At 61.7% G+C, this 22597-nt stretch overlaps 1 protein-coding gene across 5 annotated transcripts; it reads right to left on the bottom strand.

Moving 5' to 3' along the window:
- Positions 1–832: 832 nt before the first annotated feature.
- PLXNA3 (plexin A3) lies at positions 833–16892 on the bottom strand. 5 transcript variants are annotated; one of them, XM_036840321.1, is made up of 33 exons: positions 16761–16892; positions 14282–14911; positions 13338–13877; positions 12773–12955; positions 11708–11836; positions 11536–11636; positions 11142–11265; positions 10900–11056; positions 10724–10823; positions 10435–10549; positions 10095–10295; positions 9795–9891; positions 9484–9674; positions 9259–9404; positions 9047–9167; positions 8795–8931; positions 8542–8712; positions 8244–8337; positions 7919–8158; positions 7697–7840; positions 7384–7618; positions 7155–7297; positions 6809–7065; positions 6654–6720; positions 6414–6560; positions 6169–6328; positions 5903–6006; positions 5597–5693; positions 5115–5305; positions 4642–4811; positions 3900–4112; positions 3540–3690; positions 833–2522 (listed from the first exon to the last, which is right to left on the bottom strand). In XM_036840321.1, exons 2-33 carry the CDS (start codon positions 14876–14878, stop codon positions 2427–2429), a joined length of 5619 nt encoding a protein of 1872 aa, XP_036696216.1. In that variant the 5' UTR covers positions 14879–14911; positions 16761–16892; the 3' UTR covers positions 833–2426. The 5 variants fall into 5 exon arrangements, 4 of the variants coding, with proteins under 4 accessions (XP_036696216.1, XP_036696219.1, XP_036696220.1 ...); XM_036840324.1 differs by having other exon boundaries at positions 6809–7023; XR_005018373.1 differs by lacking the exons at positions 833–2522; positions 3540–3690; positions 3900–4112 and having other exon boundaries at positions 4671–4811; positions 5115–5234.
- Between the last annotated feature and the right edge of the window lie 5705 nt (positions 16893–22597).

The raw sequence follows: 22597 nt of genomic DNA, 5'->3' as shown, positions 1-22597 counted from the left end.
CCAAAGAACTTACAGTGGCCTGAAAAGCGAGATGTGAGGGACTTCCTTGGTGGCGCAGTGGTTGAGAATCCACCTGCCAATGCAGGGGACACGGGTTCGAGCCCTGGTCCGGGAACATCCCACATGCCGCGGAGCAGCTAAGCCCATGTGCCACAACTACTGAAGTCTGCGCGCCTAGAGCCCGAGCTCTGCAAGAGAAGCCACTGCAGTGAAAAGCCTGTGCACTGCAACGAAGAGTAGCCCCCTCTTGCCGCAACTAGAGAAAGCCCACGCGCAGCAATGAGGACCCGGTGCAGCCGAAAAAAAAAAAGCCAGATGTGATCCAGCCCGTTTCCTCTCCGATCTTCTCCACTCCCACCCTTTCGCTTGCTCATCCTGATTCAGCCGCACTGGCTTCCTTAGCCGTTCAAAAATGCCAGGCCAGGGGCTTCCCTGGTGGCTCAATGGTAAAGAATCCGCCTGCCAATGCCGGCGACATGGGTTAGAGCCCTGGTCCGGGAAGATCGCACGTGCTGTGGAGCAACTAAGCCCGTGTGCCACAGCTACTGAGCCTGAGCTCTAGAGCCCACGAGCCACAACTACTGAAGCCCGCGTGCCACAACTACCGAAGCCCGCACACCTAGAGCCCATGCTCCGCAACAAGAGAAGCCACCGCAATGAGAAGCCCACACACCGCAAGGAAGAGTAGCCCCTGCTCGCTGCAACTAGAGAAAGCCCATGCGCAGCAACGAAGACCCAACACAGCCAAAAATATAAATAAATAAATAAGTTTATTAAAAAAAAACATGCCAGGATGGCTCCTGCCTCAAGGCCTTTGCACTGGTTCTCTTCAGTCTGGAACGCTCTTCCTCTGGGGATCCCCCTGGCTCACCTGAAAATCATTCCCGGCCGCTCTATTTAAAATCGCATCCCGCTTTCTCCCCACCTGGATTACTTGAACAGGCGTGTGGCGTAAGAGGGTGAGAGGCAGGAGGTAGGTAGGAGCACAATGATTGCAGTGCACTTGGGACAGTAAAGAGTTGTCAGATATGAAGGCGTTTGCAGCCATGAAGCCCTGGATGGTTTTGAACAGAGTGGGGACAAGGTCCACTGTGTATGTTACCAGGGTCCCAGTGCCTCCCATGGTGAGAAAAGGCTGAGGGCGGCCAGGGCAGAAATGGGGACCCTGGCATCCAGGCAAGCGACAAGGGCGGCTTGGACCAGTTGGGGGCAGTGGAGGTGGGGAGAAGGGGGCGGATTCTGCATGTGTCTTGAAGGTGGAGCCACCAGGACTCACTGATGGATTGGACGTGGCCCTGGAGCTCCTCAAGTCCTCAGAAACCCTGCAACGTGTCACCCTTCCCCCGCGTCAAGGGCGAGCAGCTCATGCAGAGTCCGACAGCCTCCCCACCTGCTTCCACGTTCGCTCGGGGAGCAGCCGCCTGCCCTGAGGACAAAGCCACACACTGCGTCCATTTCTCAACATTTAATTAGGAAAAAAAATTACGAGGACAAAGAAAACCTCATGCAAAAAAGAGAAAAAGGGGCCAAGTGGGTTTCCAGGAGCGCGGGCCGGGGCCAGATTCCTCCAAGGAGGCAGAAGGACGAAGGAGTAAGGCACTGCCGCCTCTGCCCCTCGGGGCGGGTGCAGGACAGGGCAGCGGAGGATGAGGGGTCTGGACACGCAGACCACACCGAGGGGGTTTGGCAGCAGGGCCCGGAGAAGGGGAGTTCGGTGCCCCCAGGCCCAGCTCACGCCCTGGCAGGAGCCTGGTTCAAGCTCTCCAGGCGCTGAGAGAGATCGGGGCCCCGGGAGGGGGTACAGTCCCGGCCCGAGAAGTCTGGAGGGGCTGCTGCGGTGGCCGCAGGGGGACCCCTTGGCCGAGCCACCGTCCGAGGGCAACTTCGGTGCCTCACCCGCCCCAAGGGCTGCTGGTGCCGAGGCCCCGTCCTCGGCATGGGTGGGGCCAGCCAGGGCAAGGGGGCGGGGCCAGAGGCTAGGCCAAGGCTGACCCTGTCACAAGGGAGCCGGGAGGACTCAAGGAGAGAAGGTGAGTGAGGCTGGCAACCTCCGGGGGGCGGGGGAGTAGGGGGCGCGTATTTACAGATGGAGACGACGGTGAGGTGGAGTTAAATGAAATAAGTAGGTGTTTGGAGGAATAAATAGCAAGGAGGGCAGGGGCGATCACAACCCCCGGCACGAGGGTGGGAGGGCGGGGGTATTGCTGCTGCCGGGTCGGGGGGCTTGGTCCGGTCACCCCCTCCCCACGCAGGGCCCAAAGCAAGGCACTAATGATGGGGGCCCGGCTGTGCCCAGGGCATCTTGGCCCGGTGACCTCATGCCACCCGATCCAGGGCTCAGCCCCGGGACCCAGGCGGGAGACGCCCCTCTGCACGGGAGGACGGCTCAGGACTGAGAAGCCCCCTCCTCACGGGGTCCGCCTCCCTTAGCTGTTGCTGGACGCGAGGCCGATGATCTGTTCCAGCTTCTGGCGCAGCTTCTGCTTCCGGCAAGAGGCATCTCGGTCCAGAGCGGTGAGAACCTGCAGGAAGAGGCCCCGAGCTGGGCTCTTGAGGGGCGGGCTCCTCCTGGCCAAGCCCCCCCCCGCTGCCCCCCCCTTCCCCGGCGTGGGCTCGCCCCTCCCTCGGGCCTCAGCGTACCCCTCCCCGCCGGGGCCCTGGGCACATGGGAGGGGCCCAGCCTCTGGCCTCCGAAAGGGCCTCCAGCTCCTCCTTGACCCCAACCCCTCCTCCGACTGCACAGCCCTCTTCCCCTCCTTTCCACGGCCGGCACACAGCGCCTCCCAAAGGGTGGTCTGGACTGGAGGCCCCCATTTCCCATCCCCTCCTAACCCCCACCTCCACCCCAGACCTCTCTCACCCAGGTCTCCGCGATCTCGGGCCTCACCTCCCTTAACCATGGGCAGCACCTGACAGAGCCCATCGCTCCCTCCTCCCTGACGCCCAGGGTGGGGGTGGGGGGGTCCTCACGCGTGTTCCAGGACCCGTCTGGCACTCGGGGGCCCCACCCGAGCCTCCTCAGACTCTGCAGCCGGTCCCCCCTCTTCTCTGCCACCTCTTGAGTGTCCCAGGGCTCAGTGCTTGGGCCACGTCTCCCTCTCCAGCTGCCCGTGGCCCCCCTTGGGGAGCTCATCCAGGCTCGGGGCCCTGTCCGGGCCCACCCATTCTTATCTCCAGCCAGGAATCCAACCCTGGAACGGGCGCATCTGTCTTCCCCGACTCTCCAGCCACAAACCAGGCAGGTGGGCTGACCCCGCCCATCTCTGGCCCCAGCCCACCGGCAACCCAGCCCTCCGTGTGCTCCCGGCCCCTAACTTCTGCCGGACCAGAGCTTTGCGCTCCAGCCAGTGGCTTCTCTAGTGGGTCCCTCAAATCCCAGCATCTACAGAGTGTCACCTGTGCCACCTTAAGGGCCTGGCTGGGGGAGGAACTGTGAGGAATCCAAGAGCTGGGCTCGCTGACCCCCACCACGCCCCTGCCTCTGCCACCAGCAGTACCCTCAGAGCCAACGAGCAGGGGCCGGAGGGGGCGGCACGCACCTCCTGGCGGTACTTGGCAACGTAGAAGTAGAGCTCACTGAGCGCGCTCAGGACGTTGAAGTCACTGGCGTGGAGACGGGACTGCTCCACCAGGTACGCGTCCATGTCCTGGTCGCTGATGGACGCCATCTTGCCTATGTCCCGGTAGTACCTGTTGGGACCCCGAGGAGGTCGTGCCAGCAGGCGCCACAAAAGCCAAAGCCCCTGCCCTGGCTGCCAGGCCAGCCTCCGGGCCTTCTTCCCGAAGCCAGCCCTTCCCGAAGAGGAGCCAGCCCGTGGCGGCGCAGCTCCTGCCCCCTCGCCCAGCAGCCGCGTCCCCTGGGGTCCCGGCCCCGCCTCCCCCCACACACTGGGGCCCACCTCTCCACCCAGCTCTTGTAGTTGGGGATGTCCTTGGCGTAGAGCAGCTTGTTGGAGGGTGAGTCCTTGCCCAGGCGGTGCTCGGACGTGGAGCAGGAGTCCATGAAGGTCTGGGCCACCACCGACAGGCAGGCGTCCGTGATGCTGCTCTTGTGGATGTCGAAGACGAACTGCGGGTTCTTGATCACATTCACCCAGAAGCGCAGGGGCAGGCTGGACAGAGGGACAAAGGCCCGCAGCTCCCCGATCTCCCCGCGCACACCCTCCCGTCCGCGCCCACCTCCGCAGGCCCACAGGCAGCAAGACTGACGCACTGAGAGGTAGCAGCCTTTTCTTTAACTTTCTGCCTGACTTCAAGCGGTGAGAAGTCAGAGTGAACGGTCTTCTGTCCTCAGTGGGTTTCAACGCGCCCCCCTCGCACGGCTAAGCCCTGGACCGGGCTTCCGGTTATCTCTGCCCTGTGTCAGCAGTACCACCAGCTGAGCAGCAAGGCCCTGAGGGCCAAGGGCACCTCTGGGTGCTGGCCACACTACCCACATCCCAGCCGCCTGAAGCCCCGGCAGAGCCCGCCTGCGGAATCACAGGCACTTGCTCTCTGTGCTCGGCAGCACCGCCAGTGCCAGGCCGCTGTCCTCTCCTGCCAGGGTGACCAGCCAAGCCCCCGCTGGCGTCCTGACCGTGGTCCCCGAGCCCCAGCCAAGCCTCCTCACGCCCCCGCCCGAGGGCCGGTGCACGGCAGTACCAGTTGCTCTTCCAGGTGTGGCGCACGTCGGGATCGCTGATCTGCCGCTGGTCGGCCTGCTCGTCCAGGAAGTCGAACATGTACTTGATGGCCAGAGGCAGGGCCGAGCCCCGGTGCGCCGTGCTGAACACGGTCTCGAAGAGGTCATCCACGAACTTCTGCAGTGTGCCCTGCAGGGGCGCAGCAAGGACACCAGCTGACGGGGAGCCAGGGCGGGACGTCCCCACGGCAGGACAGACGGGGACGGAGAGGCTTGACAACGAGCAAGGCTTCCCTGCTCGGCCAGCACCCTTCAGGCAAGCTTGGCCTCGACCTCAGGGTGGCAGTTCCCGTAGCAAAGGCGTTGAGCAAGTCCCTTGGGATTGGAACAATCCAGTGGCCCCTTCCCCAGGCAGCCCGGGCCAACCCCAGGGCCAAGGCCGGGCTAGAAGGCACGTGCACTAAGGCCAGGGTGGCGCGGGGCAGGCCCACACCTTGGTGGCCAGCAGCCGCGTCAGGTAGATCTCCGAGACCATCTTGCTGCCTCGGTCTCCCTCTCGGTGGTCAGCGTGGTCATGGTTCTTCACCAGGTGCCACAGCTTGGTGCCCGTCTCCTGGTCGGGCGTGATCATGGGTGCCCGAGAGCGGAGGCTGTCAGGGCTGCTGGCGGTGCGGAGCAAGCTCTCTGGGGCAGAGGGTGGTGCCCCTTAGGCCAGTGGGGCCACACCAGCCATCGCCGTGGCTCTCGCTCCCCTCCATCTCGGGAGCCCTGCAGGCCGAGGGGGCCCGTCTGCTCTCACGGGCCCACCGCATTCTAGGCTCTAAGGAACTAGAGACCTCCTGAGAGCAGGGTCCAGGGGGGCCGCCAGAGCCAAGCTGGCTGCTCAGACGGGGTGGGGCTGGGGGTTCCCCGCGACGGCCGACACAGCCTCGCAGGGCATGGGGCCAGCAGAGACCCCACACTGAGGACGCCTACCATAACGGCTGAGAGAGCGGGTGAAGGTGAAGGAGTTGGCCATGTTGTAGGCTGACACTTGTTTGGGCACCAGTGCCACCAAGGAACCGTCTGTCACCTGCAGATCCCAGAGACAGAGAGGGGGGCAATGCAGGAGGCCGAGAAGCCAAGGGGCCTGAGCCACCGCCTACCCTGGCCCGGCAGGGCACGTGTGGGGCAGCTCCCACGGCTCCCCAAGGGGGGCCTGTGATGCGGGGGCCAGAGAGGGGAGGGGCAGGGCCATGGCTCCCAGGGGCCCTGGGCGTGAGTGGACCTCCGGCTCCTCACCTGGTAGTGGGCCAGTGAGTTGACCCTCTTCCAGTCACACTCGATTTTGGTGGTGACATCCTCGTCCTGGAGAATGATGCGGGCCATGCGGCCCTGGCGCCATTCTGCGGGCCACAGGCAGCTCTGAGGTCCTGCTCCGCGTCCCCTGGGACCCTGGGCCCACTGCCCTCAGAGGACAGAGCTCAGGTGGGGAGAGTGAACGCCAGCCAAGGTAACGCGGCCACAGGAGGTATGGGGGGGCCAGGAGGAGAGGGCAGGGGCCTCACCTAGGTCCATGTCCTCAGCTCTGGGGCGCTGAGAGTAGGGGATGCCCTTGTACACAGCATCTAGCAGCTTGTCTTTGGCCTGGGTGATACTGTCACAATTGAGAACCTTCACCGGGACCTGAGCGCTGCCCTCGCTCTCCGGGCACACACAGTGCAGGGTCTGAGGGCGAGGGGGACCACAGGGTGGGTCCTGGGTGAGGCGTCCCCTCAGGCCCAATACCCTGCCCACCTGGCCCCCCGCTCACCAGCGTCTTGTAGTCGATCTGCTGCCGGATGAGCTTGTCCTCGCTCAGGGAGTAGCGCGCCTCGCCCGTGATGGCGTCGATGGGGCCCTTCTCCATCTGCTGCTTGATGGCGCAGTAGAGCAGGAAGAGCGGCTCCCCGGCGCACTCCTGCAGCCAGGGCCGGGACACAGCTTGCCGCCGCCTGCGGCCGGCTGCCCCCGCACACCCCCTCGCCCCCGCCTGCCCCTCGAGCGCACGCACCTTCAGAAACTTATGCAGCAGGAAGGTGAACCAGTTGGTGAGCATCTTCTCAGCCACCGACTCGGTCCTAGGGTGAAAGGGGTGCTGGGGCCCTGGCCGGGCAGGGCTGGGCCTCCCAGGGGAGGGGCAGGGCTGGCAGAGGGGGCCCCAAGTACCTGCGCAGGAGCAGCTTTGGGTGGTTCTTGCTCTCGAGGTTCTTCTCGATGAGGTCCGCCAGCAGTTGCTTGAGCAGCCCCGTGGCATAATCGAGGCGGCTCTGCAGGGCCACCATAGTGAGCGAGGCCACAGTGCCACGGTCGCGCATGGAGAAGCTGCTCTGAGCCTCCAGAGTGTGGATAAAGGTGAGCACGAAGGCGCGGCTGTGCAGCAGCTGCCCAAAGAGACGCAGGGCCTTCTCGACATTGGGGGGTGTCTGGGGGCGGGGTGGGGGACAGGGCATCTCAGAGGGTGCAGGTGGCCCTGGGGGTGACAGGGCATGGGCAGGCAACAGGGGGCACTCACATCCAGCTCCTTGAGCACTGGGTGGGCCTCGATGCCCGGGAAGAGCACACGCACGGCGTAGGTCCGGTAGTCCAGGAAGGGGATCTGCACGCCATCCATGTGGTTTGTCAGCTCGTTGATGTCTGTCTGCAGCTCAGCGAAGGCTGGGGAGGGCCGGTGAGGGAGAGTGAGCGGCGAGGGAGGAGGGAGCCCCTGCCGCCTGCCCCACCCCCCACCCCCGTGCAGGCACCTTCCTTGCATTCCAGGGCCACCCGGGACTCCAAGTTGTCCATCTGGAGCTGGAGGCGCTTGAGCGTGCGGTCGGCATGCTGAGTCTTGCGTTTGTAGGCGACCAGCACGGCGGTGATGGCCAGCAGCAGCAGCCCGCCCCCCGCCGCCAGCCCCACCACAGCCGGCAGGGTCAGCGCCCGATCGGCCGTGATGTGCAGGGTGCCCAGCCAGAACTCCAGGCCACCCACCAGCACCTGCAGGGACAGGCGCCGTAAGCTGACCCCCACCCCCCGCCCCAGGCTGCTCTGGCGGCCTCCCTGCCCCCTACCCACCATGACCGGCTGCCGGCCCGTCTGGCTGGGGGAGTCACACAGGAGTTGCGTGTCTGAGACGGTGAGCGTGCACGGCTGGCCCCCGATCAGCACCGTGTAGTTGAGGCGGGAGCTGCCAGCCGCCGCAGGGATCAGATTCTTGCCCTGCAGATGAAGAGCGCTGCTGGCCAGGGCTCCCCACCGCCCCGCCCCTCCCGCCCTAGGCACCCACCACACCGGCACCTTCAGCACTACGTGGGAGCCAGGTTTGACATCCAGGACCCCAGAGGGCCCGAGTGGCTCGAAGCTGGGGTCGGGGTAGTAGGTGAAGGAGGACCGGTTGAGGGAACGGGCCGTCTGCACGTGGTCCAGCAGGAAGCCGAACTCGTCAGGGTGCTCACCCTGGGCCTGCGGCTGGGGCCGCCCCAGGAAGATGCCGGGGGCCTTACACAGCATGGCGGTGTCGTTGATCACCTGGCACGTCTGTGGGGACAAAGGTGGGCAGCCCAGCACGTGAGGCCACAACGGGCAAGGGGTCAGGGGTGGGACGGCGGCAGCTGGCACTCACGTTGGTGGTCTCGATGCCTCGGTACTTGGCCCGGACCCGGGGCTCCTGGACCGTCAGCAGGTGGGTCCCACTCACGGTGATGGCGGTGCTTCCACTAGGGATGGGGGTGAGGGGCCTCAGGCTTCCTCCTCACCGCCCTGAGCCCAGCCCTGGAGCGTTATCGAGGCTGCCATGGGAGCCCAGGGCCCCCCCGACCCTGGGTCACCCGGTCACCAGGCGAGGCCCAGGCCGGGCACTCAAGGACCTGGCCCCCAGCCTCCCCTCTGCCAGCCAGGCCCCATTCTCCCGAGGGCCTTACTTGATGATGCTCCAGGTGGGCTCGAGGCGAGTGACGGTGGGGTCCTGGGTGTAGGTGTAGAGGACGCCGGGACTGGAGATGTTGGCGCGGTCGATGGCCAGGGTGATGGGGGCCTGGCTCGGGCCCAGGGTGGAGACAGGCGAGATGCACACGATCACTTCAGGATCCCTCCTATGTCAGCAAGCGGGGACTTGGAGCGGGCCGCCCAGGGCTGCCACCTGCCGGCCCCGCGGCCCCCATCTGCGACACTCACCTCACGAACTGGCACTCGCTGTCTCTCATGGTCACTGTGACTCTGCTGCCGGCGTCCAGAGAATGACCGGAAATGGTGATTCGCGTGCCCCCCGAGGCTGGGCCCCGACTGGGACTCACGCGGTCGAACGTGGGCGTCTACGGGAGAAGCAGCCCTGAGGGGAGCGGGGAGACAGCAGGCGCCCAGCAGGGCCGGGCCACAGCCCCCGCCAGGAAGGAGCGGGAGAGGGAAGGGGGCAGGCAGCCCACGTACCACGAAGCTGTAGAGCTGCTCAGACTGCGTGCGGAAGTCAGCCGAGCAGTCGCTGACGCAGAGCTCCGCGGGCCCCGGTGGCGGGCTGGGCACCAGAGACTCCTCCATCTCACACACGATCCTAGGGGTCGGGTCGGGTCGGGTCGGAGGTCAGGCCTGGGCGCCCGGCCACAGGCCGGGGGGAGGCCCAGCGCCCGCACAGCCGCACTCACCTCTCGGCACTGACGTACTCGGCGGGGATGGAGTTGCAGCGCACGCCGGCCACCCGCACGCCCACGTCTCGGGAGGTGAGGCCCAGGTTCTCGCCCACGATGGTGATCCGGGTGCCTCCCTCCTTGGGCCCCATGAGCGGGTGGATCTGCGGAGCAGGAGGGGAGGCGGGAGGGTGAGCCGAGGCAGTGGGTACCCAGAGGGCAGCGGGTGGTGGGGAGGCCGACCTGGGCAATGCGGGGGTGGCTGCAGCGAGCGCCCTTCTGGTTCGGGTGCATCCAGTTGGTCTTGGGGGCCGGGCAGTGGGCCCGCAGCTGGCACCTATGCTCCGAGATGCACCAGCCACAGTTGAAGCGAGGGTCAGCCTTGAGGCAGAGGCCACAGCTGGGCCGCTGCGCCCAGCACTTGTACAGGAGGGCTGTGGGCACAGAGGGCACCACTGGGGAGCAGCTACGAAGGGTCCCGCTGTGGGCCCGGCCCCAGCACGTGCCTTCTCCACCCCAGGAGGCGAGCTCCTCAGCCCCATCCCGCCGCTCACCTCGGAAGGTAGCGGGCTTATCGATGGGGAAATCTCCATCCCAGACCACGGAGAAGTCCAGCTCGGTGTCACCATACTCATCACCTTCATAGGAATACTGGGGGAGAGGGACCCGCGTGACTCCAGTGAAGGTGCGCACACCGCCCCTCCCCCAGCTCAGAAATCCCCAGCAGAAGACTCAGAAGGTCCCTCGCCACGGTCAGCTGAGGCTTCTAGAACAGTCTGCTGGGCACAGATCTGCACCACGCCCAGCCCTGCACAGCCTGGACCCCCGAGGGAGGCGGGGCGGGTGGGCCTCACCGAGGCGTTCTGGCATTGCACACTGCTGCTGTTGAAGCGCACGGCAGGCACCCGCTGCTGCCGCCCCTGCACCCGGACCACGCACTCGTAGTTCTTCTGGCCCGACTGGGGCTGCGGCAGGTTCTTGGCCCGCAGAGTGAGAGGCTGCATGACGCCTACTGGGATCAGGAGGTCCCCACTGGGCAGGATCTCAGGGCAGCCCTGAGGGGAGAACGCCCATCAGCCAGCTGGGCTGGCCCCCGGTTAAGGGGGCTCCAAGAAAACCCCAAGACCGAAGGCAGAAAAGCCAGGGACCGGCCCGCGCAGAGCCCGGCCCCCTCGCGTGTGGCGCCCGCCTCACCTCGGTGCTGTGGACCCTGCCCTCCTGGAAGGAGCACTCATGGGGGTGGCTGGTACACACGTGGCGGTACTTACACCAGTGGCAGGGGTAAGGGCTGCCAACGCAGGACATGCACCTGGAGGGGAGAGGCTTCAGAAATCACGGAGAAGACCGGGCCTGGCCCCTCACCGTCCCTCCTGTGGGACACACGGGGAACCAAAGGCAAAAGGCACCGGGGCCCGCCTGAGGCCCACACGACACCGCGAGCAACAGAGACACGGGGACGGGGGTCGGGAGGGCCAGTACTCACGAGTGGAGGACGCTGCAGTTGTAGAAGACAAAGTCGGCCCCGGCAAACCTCACGCCGCTCTCCTTGGAGAGCAGCTGCAGCTGCACGGTGCGCGTGGCCCCTGCAGCGAGCCCAGGGGAGCGACGCGTGAGCCGCGGACAGAGAGCACCCCTGCCCCCAGCAGCCCATCCACTGACCGTGCCCCCGGGTGAGAGCCCGGAGCTCCTGCAGGGAAGGCGATGGACAGCGTAACTCTCCAGAGGGCAGCAGGATGGCCTCGCTCTCGGTCACCTCCTCGAAGGCGCAGCTCACGCCCGCACTGAGGTCCGGCACGTTGCTTATGGCCACGGTCAGCTGGGGGAAGCAGAGGGCTCAGAGCTGCGCGCACCCCTGACACGTGTGCACGGGCCTCTACACCCGCACCCCCCACACCACTCACCTGCACCCCAGGCGATGTCACCGACACATTGTTGGGCCGGACCCGCACCTGGACGCACTTGCTCAGCTCCTTGGCGAAGCCATGCAGGGCCGAGGCGCCTGGACAGGCCCCGTGGCGGCAGCATCTGTGCGGGGTCAGGCCAGGCCCATCCCACAGCTGCCCCAGCAAGGCCCGGAGCGGGAGTGCAGCGGGGGCCTGGGGGGGACGAAGGGGACGGCCAGCCCAGCCCACGGCACCAGGCAACCGCATGCCTCGGCCTCATCCCCTGGGGTCCGAGCGAGGGATGTCACTTGGGATAGAGGTTCCACTCGTTAGCTGGAGAAAGTAGAAGGGCAGGGAGGGGGAGGCCACAGGGGCGCAGCTGGGGGGAGTGGGCACTTGGGCGGCTCCTCACCTGTGCTGCAGCACGCACCACCCGCAGTGCGGGTCCCCCGAGCCCAGGCAGGCTGCACAGCTTGGGTACTGCTCGCAGGTCTCCACTGGGAGCTGGCTCACCTGGGGGCAGCCGTGTCAGCACCCGCCCCGCCCCTGTCCCGCCCCCGCCCCCCGGCCTGCCGCGGGCCCACCTGCTTCTCGCTCAGGAGGTAGACGTGCCGGTGGTCGGGGCTGAAGAGCAGGTCACGGAGTATGGGGCTGCCGTCCACCACAGGCACCGTCTCATACAGGTGGGCCTCCTGAGAGCCGTCGACCCGTACCTGGGCCACGAGACCAGCCACCTGACGCCACAGCAGCACCCCACGCACCCGGGCATCCTATTCTCGAGCCAGGGACCCAGCCTGCCCGCCGCCCCCTTGTCCCACAGACCAGGGAAGGAGGACGCCAAGGCTGCCCCCTGGAGGCCCTTGGGGGTGACACAGCCAGTCCAAAAAGCCTCCCAAGACATAGAGACAGAGATGAGCGTTGCCTAGAGTTGGGGGACAGGGAAAGCGTGAGCGCTAAAAGGGAAGGGATTTTTAGGATGATGGCAACATCCCAGAATGAGATAGCGGTTATGCTTGAGTAACTCCGCAAACTTACTGAAATCACTGAGATGTATGCTTTAAACGGGGGGGGGGGGGCAGTGTGACACGGCAGTTACACCCCAATAAAGCTGTGACAAATGCAAAACGGGGACCAGGAGGGAAGCAGACCAGGCCCCAAGAGCTCAGTGGCTCCCTTCACAAACCTTCCCCCGGCCACCCCCGACCTCCCCCAGGGACAGCCCCGCATCCCCCGGGTGAGCAGGAGAATGTGGCAGTTGTCCTGACTCCTGTCCCTTCAGAACACCCTGGAACAGGAACAGCTGCGGCCCTGCCGGCACTGCAGCCCCCGTGCCCACGAGGGGACAAGAGGGCAAAGAGGGTTAGGTCCACATTTGTCTCCTCGTTCATTCGACTGAGGACCCAGCAACGGCGGCTCCGGCTCTCCCGGCAGGGAGGCCCGGAGATAGGCCCGCTCTGCCCCCAGAGCCACAGGAAGCAGCGATTCAGGCCACGGCGGGCGGTGGCACTCAAGCATGTGCGTGGAGCACAGCTGGGCTCCTGGGGCCCAGCCTGGGAAGGCCCCGTCCCCCAGCGGCCAGGCCCCGTCCAAGGTGCTGCAGGGCTCATCCGCACGCTCTGGACCCACATGCCGAGCGTTCCGGGGCTCACCTTCTTCAGACTGCCGCCGCGGGTGCCAATGAAGACCACAGAGTGCTGCTGGTACGTGTAGGCGGCCACACTGGCCATGCCATCGGTACTGTCGGCTAGCAGGGGCAGCCCCTCGATCACGTGCAGCCCGCCCAGCGGCTGGTTCAACACCAGCCCGCAGAAGTTTCCATTTATCTGCATGGGCTGGTGAAACAGGAGAAGGACGCACGAGTCAGAGCTGGGGGGCACCAGCCGGACAGAGGCAATGAGACCCCACGTCCTAGGGGGGACCCCACGGGAAATCGGGGGCTGAGGAGGGAGGCGGAGGATGGAGAGCAGGCAGGAGCAGGCCGGGGTGGGGAGGGTCGGGAAGAAGAAGGGGGTGGTCCACACAGAGAGCACACCCACCAAGAGAGGCGGGGGGAAGGCAGGCCGGGGAGGAAAGAGAAGCAGCAGAGGCAAGGAGGGGTGACAGGGGGCGGGGGACCCCGGGCGAAGCTGTCGTTCCCAAGACCGAGCCCCGCAGACCCAGGAAGGGGCAGAGGGCCCAGCCCGCGGGCAGGGGCGGGGGCGGGTGAGGGCTCACGGTGTTGATGCAGGGCAGCTCCTTGTTCAGCAGCCAAGGCAGGGCCAGCGTGCCCTCCCCACGGTAGCAGGACTGGATGCGGCGCCGGATGTGGGCATTGATGCTGCTGAGGGTGAAGAGGCAGAGGACGGTCTGCCGCGGTGGGCTGGCCCGGTTCTTCTGGCCCTGAGAGAAGATGGTGAAGAGGACGTCCTCGTCGGCCGGCACACCCAGGGCCTGGGCCAGCAGCAGGCCGGGCTTGGCCAGGTGGGCGCTCTGCACCAGGCGGTACTCCACGCCGCGCCAAGAGCAGCCGATGGGGAACTCCACGTACGAGTAGAACTCCGAGTCCCCCGAGCACATGCGCACGATCTTGGACGTGAAGAATTTCTCGCCTGCCGTGTCCAGCAGTGTCTGCTGGGTATCCAGCTGCAGTGTCAGGAAGTACACGAAGGAGGCGCTCACAAAGCCGTAGACGTAGTAGATGTCGAAGGCTGGGTACAAGGACAGCGTGTCTGAGGGGATCTTGATCTGAGAGGAGACGAACTCGTCCTGGTACACCTGGGGAGCGGGTGGAGGACAGAGCCTGGGACGAGGCCTAGGTCCACCCTCGACCTCCCCAACCATGGCCCCTGGGCCCCCGCCACCCAGCCTGGCCCTGTGCCCACATGGCCCCCGGGGGGCTTCCCCCACAACCTCCCTGCCCCCGACCCGCGCGGTCACAGGACCCCAGGCCAGAAAGGCTCCAGAGGGCAGGCTGAGCAGCCCCGTCCCAGGACCCGGCCTGCCCTCCCGTCCTCAGCAGCCTGCCCCCTCTGGGACCAGGGCTCTTCCCGACGCAGAGCCAGGACAGAGTGAAGGCAGGAGGGCACGGGAGCTGGCTCTTCAGAGGGGCGAGAAGGGAGGGGAGGGGAGGGGAGGGCAGGGGTCGGGGGCCGGCCGAGCAGGTGGGCAGGCTCACCCACCAGACTGAACATGTCGGCGCCGTCCTCGTCGCCGATGAGCTTTCGGGAGCTCAGGGTGGGGAAGTACTCAGACTTGCCATCCACGGCGGTGCCCACGAACAGCTTGCTGGGCCCCTGGCCCTGCTCCACGATGACACCCGCCATGGAGTCAGGCTCCTGGGCCCCCGACAGGTAGTGCTCCTTGCGGTGGTGCGGCTCGCCCAGCTTGAAGAGGTCATCCAGGCGCAGGAACTGGCAGATGCCCTGCCAGATGCTGCCGCAGGCCAGCAGGCGGCGGGCTGCGTAGTCTATGAGCAGCAGTTTGTTCACGTTGTCCACAGGCGCCAGGCGGTGGGCACAGACACGCATGCTGGGGGGTGGGTAGCAGCGAGCATTGTCCTCGACGGGCCCCGTGACGTGGACCCGCAGCTCGGTCAGGTTGGGGGCCAGCTTGAAGACGCGATTCACCGCGCCCACAAACACCTCCCCGGTCACCCGGTGCACGGCCAGGTGGGTGAGCGAGGTGTCCGTCACTGAGAAGGCAGGGAAGGGCGTGCTGCCTCCCAGGGCCCGCCCCACGGCAAGGAGGAACAGCAGGAGGAGGCCGACGGCGGGCATGGCCGGCGGCTGCCCTGGGGTGGGGGGGGGGGCCTGAGGAGAGACAGGGAGTGCCGGTCAGAGGCCCCCGGCCCAGGGCGCCCAGCCGCCTCCGGCCCTGCCTGGCCTAGGGCCCCCAGTAGGCCAAGAGCCACGCCACAGAGGGTGGAGGCCAGTCGCCCACCACCATGCCAGAGCCCCAGATGGCGACCACGGCTGGGAGAGAGGAGGGGCCTCCGCCAGGGCGCACGAGTGAGCAGCGAGTGCAGGCAGGCTTGGGGGCCATCAATCATCCCCCACCCACTGCTGGAAAGGAGCCAGGAGGCCTCGCCTCAGCTGGGCCACACCCAAGGGGGCAGCAGAGCCAGATGCTAGGAAAGGCAGGGTGGGAGGCCCTCCAGAAAGGAGAAGCCAAACACCAGATCCCAGAGTTGAGGGTGGCCAGCCGCACACAAGAGCAACCCAACCGTGGGCAAGCCAAGGCCACAGACGTGCCTCCCACCCTAGCTGGGGAAAGGAGAAAAGGTAGGGAGAGAACAATCGCAAATTGGTGGGGGTTGTCAGGACACCACCCCAGGACAGAGGTCTGAGGCGTCAAAGCCTGAGACCAGATGGGAACCAGGGCTGCCACTTCCACCTTCCTGGCCCCGGCTGCCTCCTCGCCCCAGGGGCCTCCGTCTGCTGGCCGTCCAGGAGGAGCCTGCCATCTAGCCTACCGGCTGCAACACAAAGCCGAGTCGCCTGCCCCCAGAGCAAAGCACAGAGACAGACATAAGTCAGGCTCTGCTCAGGCACAGCCAGACGGATGCCCAGGCAGCCCTGCGCGGCTCTCCCTCCAAATCCACACGTTAGCTGGGGAAGGGGAGACGCAGGGGGGCCCAAGGAGCCCTATGGAAGGGGAGCAACATGCTGAAATACAGCTGAGACTTTGGGGAGATGGGGTGGGGGACCACAGGAGCAGTACTGGGCTTGGCTGGGTCTTCACCCCCAGGCCACACCCAGCCCTCGGCCAGCTCCAGGCAGCAAAGACAGCAGAGAAGTGTCGTGGCAGCCAAGGGGGCAGGGCTCAGCGATACCCTCTCAGTGCCCAAGCCCCAAGGGAGACACAAGTTACCCAGCTTGGGGAGGGTGCGGGGAACCAAACCAAGGCAGCAACCAAGGAAAAGGGAAAAAATGCATTTGCTAGAACAAGGAGAAGACCCGGCTTGGAACTGCAAAGTTTCAGCTCAGGCTGATCATCTCTGGGGCTCTTTTGTCAGGTCCGCATCCTGGATCCTTAATGCAAGAGCCAGAGAAGAAAGGAAGACGGAGAAGGGAGGCCTCATGCCACCCTCACCTCCTCCACACCGCACAGGAATACAGGCCTAAGAATGGGGATGGGACAGGTCGGGAGGGAGACCTGGAAAGGCAGAATTTGCAGCCCAAGTGCCCATCCCAAACCTCAGCCTGTAACCGGGAGCCTCGGGCATCACAGGCACACCCAGCCTCTCTGCTACGGCCCTGCCAGCAGAGCCCGAGGGTGGGGACAGACCCTCGCAGAGACCCAGCTCTAGCGCCCGCTCCCCAACGCCCCGCGCGGTGCTGCCTGCCCGGCTCGCCCCGCCCCCACCAGGGACCCCCCCCCCCCCGGCAGACCCACGGGGATCCTAGTGGATGGAGGCGCCGCAACAGTCCTTGCAGGGGCCGCTCCTCCGCCACAAAGGGTCCCCATCGGGCCGGGGGGCTAGCCGCGGACGGACGGTCCCTACCGGCGCCGGGCACGAAGGACCAGTCAGGCCGGCGCCCGAGAGGCAGGGACAGGGCCCGACCCCTTAAAGGCCGAGACGAACCCCCGCGCTGCCGGAGCCCAGGGCCGCCGAGCAGGCTGGCCCCGCACGGGCGGCGGGGGATGGAGGCCACCTACCTGTCCCTCCGCCGCCGCTGGCTCCGGGTGGCCGCCCGCCGGCCACGTGGACGCGCCCTCGAGCCCCACACCGCCCCGCTCGCGCGCCCCCGCCGCCGCACCCCTCGCCCTACGCCCCGCGCGCCCGCGCCGCCGCCGCCGCCCACACACTGGGCCGGCCCGCGGCCGCCAGGGCCTTTTAAACCCGGACCGTACCACCGCGCCGGGCGGGGGCGCCCAGGGAGGGCCGAGCGGCGGGGCTCGCGGGCGGGGGCCGCCCCTCCGTGGGGCCGGGAGAGGCCCAGTGCTTAGCCCGGGACCCCGTGAGCGGCCCGGGTCCCCACCCAGCGAGCCGACCCCCCTCGCGCAATGGCCGCGTCCGCGGCGCGCGCCTCTCCCCCGCCACCCCCCGCCCCGGCCCGCCGCCTCCCGCAACCCTGGGACCCGCGCGCGCCCGCGCCACACCCCCACTAGGGCCCGGGGCGCGCGCAGACCCCGCCCCGGCGCTCGGAGGCGCGCCCGGGGCCACCTGCCGCCGGTGCGCGGCCTCCCCTGTCCCAACCCTTAGGGCGCACACCAGCCGGGGACTCGCGGTCCTGGCTCAGGACACTCTCCCCCGACGGTCCTTAATCCGGAGGGTCCGCAGCTAATAACATGCAGATGCCCGGCACGAGGACTCAAGGCTGTCGGCCATTTACACCTGGCCCCTTCCCCAGCCAGCCACCCTGGCCCTGAATCGGAGGGAGGTTTTCATACCCTTGGTTTCCTTTTCCTTTTCTTTTTAAACAGCTTTATTGAGCTATAATTCATCTGTCATGTAAGTCACTCATGTAAAGTGTAACATTCAATGACTTTTAGTATATTCACAAAGTTGTGCAGCCATCCCCACTACCAGATTCCAAAACGTTCTCATGACCCCTGAAGCAAGCCCCCATATACCCCTTAGCAGTCCTCCCAGTCTGCCCCATGTGAATTTTAGGATGAGCTTGTCAGTTTCTGCAAAAAAGCCAGCAAGAGTTTGATAGGGATTGAATTGAATCTGTAAATCAATTGGAGAGTGTTGCCATCTTAACAAGATTCTTTCCATCCATGAGCATGGGATGTGATGATTAACTTTATGTGTATTAATTTCAACTTGGCTAGGCTGTAGTCTGCAGTTATTTAATCAAACTCTCATGTAAGTGTTGCTGTGAAGGAATTTTGTAGGTGTGGTCAACATCGACAATCGGTTGACTTTAAGTAAAGATCACCCTCCATAATGTGGGTGAGTCTTGTCCACTCAATTGAAGGCCTTAAAAGCAAAAACTGAGGTTTCCAGGAGAAATAGATATTCTGCCTCAAGACTGTAATGTAGAAGTCCTGCTTGAGGTTGCAGCTTGCCGACCTGCCCTACAAATTTTAGACTTGCCACCTTGCCAGCCCTCACAATCTCATGAGATAATTCCTCAAAATAAATCGTGTGTGTGTGTGTATCCTGTTCTGTTACTCTGGAGAACCTTAACTAAATAAATATTTTTCCATTTATTCAGGTTTTCTTTATTGTCTTTCAATGACATTGTCCAGTTTACAGTGTACAAGTCTTGCATTTCTATTGTTAAATTCATTCCTAAGTATTTTATTCTTTATAATGCTATTATAAACAAAATTGTTTATTGCTACGGTATAGAAGTACAATTGATTTTTGTGTAATGATCTTTCATCCTACAACTTTGCTGAACTCATTTATTAGCTCTAATATATTTTTTAGAAGATTTATTAGGATTTTGCATATGCAAGATTATGTCATCTGAGAATAGAGATAGTTTTACTTCTTCCTTTCCAATCTGGATGCCTTTTATTTCATTGTGTTGCCTAATTGCCCTGGCTACACCCTCCAGTCAATGTTGGATAGAAGCGGTAGCTTTCTTTTTAACTTTATAATTTGAAATTATTTCAGACTTAGAAAAAAGCTGTAAGACTAGTACAGAAAGCTCCCATGTACCCTTATCCCACATTCACCAAGAGTTCATATTTTGTTCCATTTGCTTTCTCATTCTCTCTCTCTCCCTCTCACTTGTGGGTGCATATGTATTTATTATATATAAAAATAATATTTTTATCAACTATGTCTAAGTAAGTTGCATACAGCTTACCCCTTTACCCCTAAATACTTCATTCTGTATTTCATAACCACAGCATAATTACTGTATAATTATTATAGACTCTTACATAACCAAAGTATAACTATCAACATCAGAAATGTTAATGTTAATACGATAATATTATTTTATCTAAGGTCTTATTCGAATTTCACCAGTTGTCCTCATGACGTTTTTTTCTGATCCAGGATCCAGTCTAGGATCCCACGTGGCATTCGTTCTCATGTCTCTTTGGTTCCCTTTAATCTGGAACATTCCTCTGCTTTTCTTGGCCTTTCATGACATGGACATTTTTGAAGAGTGCAGGCCAGGTGTTTGGCGGAACGTCCTCAGGTTGGATTTGTCCGATGTTTTCTCAGGGTGCGATTTGGGTTATGTGGTATTGGGAGGCTACCAGGCCCTCTCTGTGCTTCTTATCAGGAGGCAAGTGTTCTTGTTTTGTCCCTTCACTGTGATGTTAACTTTAAGCATTTGGTTAAGGTGGTGACTGCCAGTTTCTCAAGTGGACAGTTATTATTTTTCCCTTTGTAACTAAAAAGTAGCTTGTAGGAAGATACCTTGAAACTAGGTAAATATTCTGTTCCTTATCAAAATGTCACCAAGTCATTGATAATTCTTGCCTAAATCAATGATTACTCTGATGGTTACAAAACAGTGATTCTTCTCCCTCCATGATCCCTCCTACACTCATTCATGGCATTCTCCTGTCAGGAAGAGCCCTTCTGTTCATCTATCTGTATATTCATTATCAGTGTGGACTCGGGGATGTGGATTTTATTCGATGGACTGTAATCCATTATTGTTTTTTTGTTTTGTTTTTGTTTTTTTGGCCGCGCCACGCATGGGATCTTAGTTCCCAGACCAGGGATCGAACCCGCATCCCCTACATTGGACGATGGATTCTTAACCACTGAACCACCAGGGAAGTCCCTTGGGTAGCTTTTAAAAAAAATTTCCCTTTATGGGAGTTCCCTGGTGGCCTAGTGGTTAGGCTTTCACTGCCGTGACCCGGGTTCAATCCCTGATCAGGGAACTGAGATCCCACAAGCCAAGCAGAGCACGGCCAAAAAAGAAAAATCTTTCCTTTTAATATAGCTATGTTATTCATTTGAAATACACTTGGGAGAATTTGTTTGTATTCAGTTTTAGCTTTTCACCCCATCCTGTTGATTTTTTTTTTTAGTATGTAAAATAGCAACATGTGTCCAGAAGTCAAAACTACATCAGAAGAGACATCCAGAGGAGCGTCACTCCCTCTCGTATCCCTATCACCCAGTTCCCTCCTACCCCTTTAGGTAACCAGTTTCATTAGTTGCCTTCTCTTCCTTTTTTCTTTTAAAATGAGCTTTATTGGGGTATAATTTACAGACAATAAGTGACCCCACTTTAAGGGTACAGTTCAATGAGTTTTGACAAATGCATACCCCTTATAACCACCCTCCAGTCAAGATACAGGCCGTTTCCATCAGCCCAGAGGCCCCTCTGGGTTTCCTCTGCAGCCGGTGCCCCTCGCCCAGCCCCAGGTGACTGCCCACCTGCTTGCTGTCACCATGAAGACGGTGAGCATCTTTTCACTTGCTATTGCCGTTTTTTTTTCCTTTTTAAAAAAATTTTTATTGGAGTATAATTGATTTACAATGTTGTGTTGCTATTGCCATTCTTATTCGTCTTTTGTGACATTGTGTATTCAAATCTTTTTTTAAAATTTAATTTATTAATGGCTGTGTTGGGTCTTCGTTTCTGTGCAAGGGCTTTCTCCAGTTGCGGCAAGGGGGGGCCACTCTTCATCGCGGTGCGCAGGCCTCTCACTATCGCTGCCTCTCTTGTTGCGGAGAACAGGCTCCAGACGCGCAGGCTCAGTAATTGTGGCTCACGGGCCCAGTTGCTCCGCGGCATGTGGGATCTTCCCAGACCAGGGCTCGAACCCGTGTCCCCTGGATTGGCAGGCAGATTCTTAACCACTGCGCCACCAGGGAAGCCCCTGGATTTTTGATGAAGTCTAATTTATCAATTTTTCCTTTTATGATTGTTTTTTGTCTCCTGTCCAAGAAAACTTTGCATAGACCAAGGTCACAAAGGTTTTCCCCCATGTTTTATTTATATATAGTTTTAGTTTTAGCTTTTACTTTTAGGTCTACAACCCATGTCAAGTTCATTTTTCTGTGTGGTCTAAGTAAGGCGTATAAGTTTCCTGTGGCTGCTGTAACAAAGTTCCACAAACTGAGTGGCTAAAACAATAGACATTTCTTCTCGCCTTTTAAGATGATAAAAATATTCTGGGAGTAGATAGAGGTGATGGTTGCACAACATTGCGAATATACTCAATGCCACTGAAATGTGCATTTTTAAATGGTTAATGGTTATTTTTATGTTATGTGAATTTTTCCTCAGCTGAAAAAAAAATTGAAAATAAAAAACAAAATCCCACATTGAGAGACCACACGTGCCATCTCAGGTTGCATATGTCCCCCAGCCCCTTGAGGAGTGACAGTGCGCTGTGCGCGAAGCCTGGGAGCCAGGACTCTCACCTGGTGGTGGTGCTGCAAAATGGGAGGGGCCTGGGGGGGGAGTCTGCCACTGTCTGGAAAATTAATTATGCCTTCCCTGGCGGTCCAGTGGTTAGGACTTGGCACTTCCACTGCAGCGGCACGGGTTCCATCCCTGGCTGGGGAACTAAGATCCCGCAGGCCGCATGGCCGGCCAAAAAATTTTAAAAAGATTTAAAACGGAGGAGGCTCTGTATGCACAGATCTGGAGAGACACGTAGGCTGCTGGGGGATGTATTGTTAAGCGACAAACGCGGATGCTTTGTTGGGGCAACTGGACCCGAGGGTGAAGAGCTGGCCCTGCCCCTCCCGCTCATTCCCGGCACTTGCCTCTCTGACCTTTCCTCCCTTCCCCGCCTTCCCCTCTCTCCTTCCCTCCCTTCCACCCCACTCACCTCCAGCCTGCCTGCCTGTGTCGCCACACCTGCTCTTCTCACCGCCTAGCCCACCCCCACCCCGCAAACACTAGTCCCCAGAAGCCTTGGTGACCACTCAATGGACTTGGTGACCTCGTGTAGTTCTAAAGCATCAGATAATACCTGTCCCAGCAGCCCCCAACTTTCCTCTGCGGCCCCCAGACCCCTCCCCTACACGCCACACTCACACGAGTTCAAGGTCCCGAGGAGAGGGCCCCCAGCACGACAGTGCCCCTCCTGGCAGGAGTGCTGGCCTGCGCTGGCCTGCAGGCAGAAGTAGGGAGCCCAAGACTGCCCAGCAGAAAGCTGGCCCCGCCGCAGCCCTTTCTTAGGATAAGGGGCTCCTCCCTTGGGCCCCGCCAACCATGGTGTCTTTTCCATCCCTCCAATGGCCACAGGGAAGGGGGTCTCCTCCCCTGACAGTCTCCCTGCCCCCTTGACCCTGACCCCAGACGTCTCCCTTCTTCCCAGCCTGACTTCCCAGCAACTTAGGGCTGTTTCTAAAAACCAGCTCCTTCCCTGACAGGACCCAAGATTGGGTCCTGCCGGGCCAAAGGCGGCTCCCTCAAATCATCCAGTCCTGGGTGAGCTGGCTGAGGGGCTCCGTCTCCCGAGGAAGCCTCCTCTTCTGGTGGCTTCCCAAACAGGGCAGGAGGGGGTTGGCGCAGGCCAGAGGATCCCCTCCCCAGGGTTCCTGGAACCCAACAAAAAGCCCCATCGACTTCCTCAGAGTTGTTCCCCACATCCAGGACTGAGGG

This window comes from Balaenoptera musculus, chromosome X (assembly GCF_009873245.2).
Source record: "Balaenoptera musculus isolate JJ_BM4_2016_0621 chromosome X, mBalMus1.pri.v3, whole genome shotgun sequence".
NCBI lineage: Eukaryota > Metazoa > Chordata > Mammalia > Artiodactyla > Balaenopteridae > Balaenoptera > Balaenoptera musculus.
The sequence above is the reverse complement of the archived record's forward strand: the minus strand, read 5'-3'. Positions and strand labels throughout refer to the sequence as shown.

Coding starts and splice junctions, on each gene's coding strand:
- PLXNA3 (XM_036840321.1), bottom strand. CDS start 14,878: ATGCCCGCCGTCGGCCTCCTCCTGCTGTTCCTCCTTGCCGTGGGGCGG. Junction 10,824..10,899: donor GGCTCTCACCCGGGGGCACG/GTCAGTGGATGG, acceptor GGCTCGCTGCAG/GGGCCACGCGCACCGTGCAG. Junction 4,812..5,114: donor CGCGGCTGCTGGCCACCAAG/GTGTGGGCCTGC, acceptor GCGCCCCTGCAG/GGCACACTGCAGAAGTTCGT.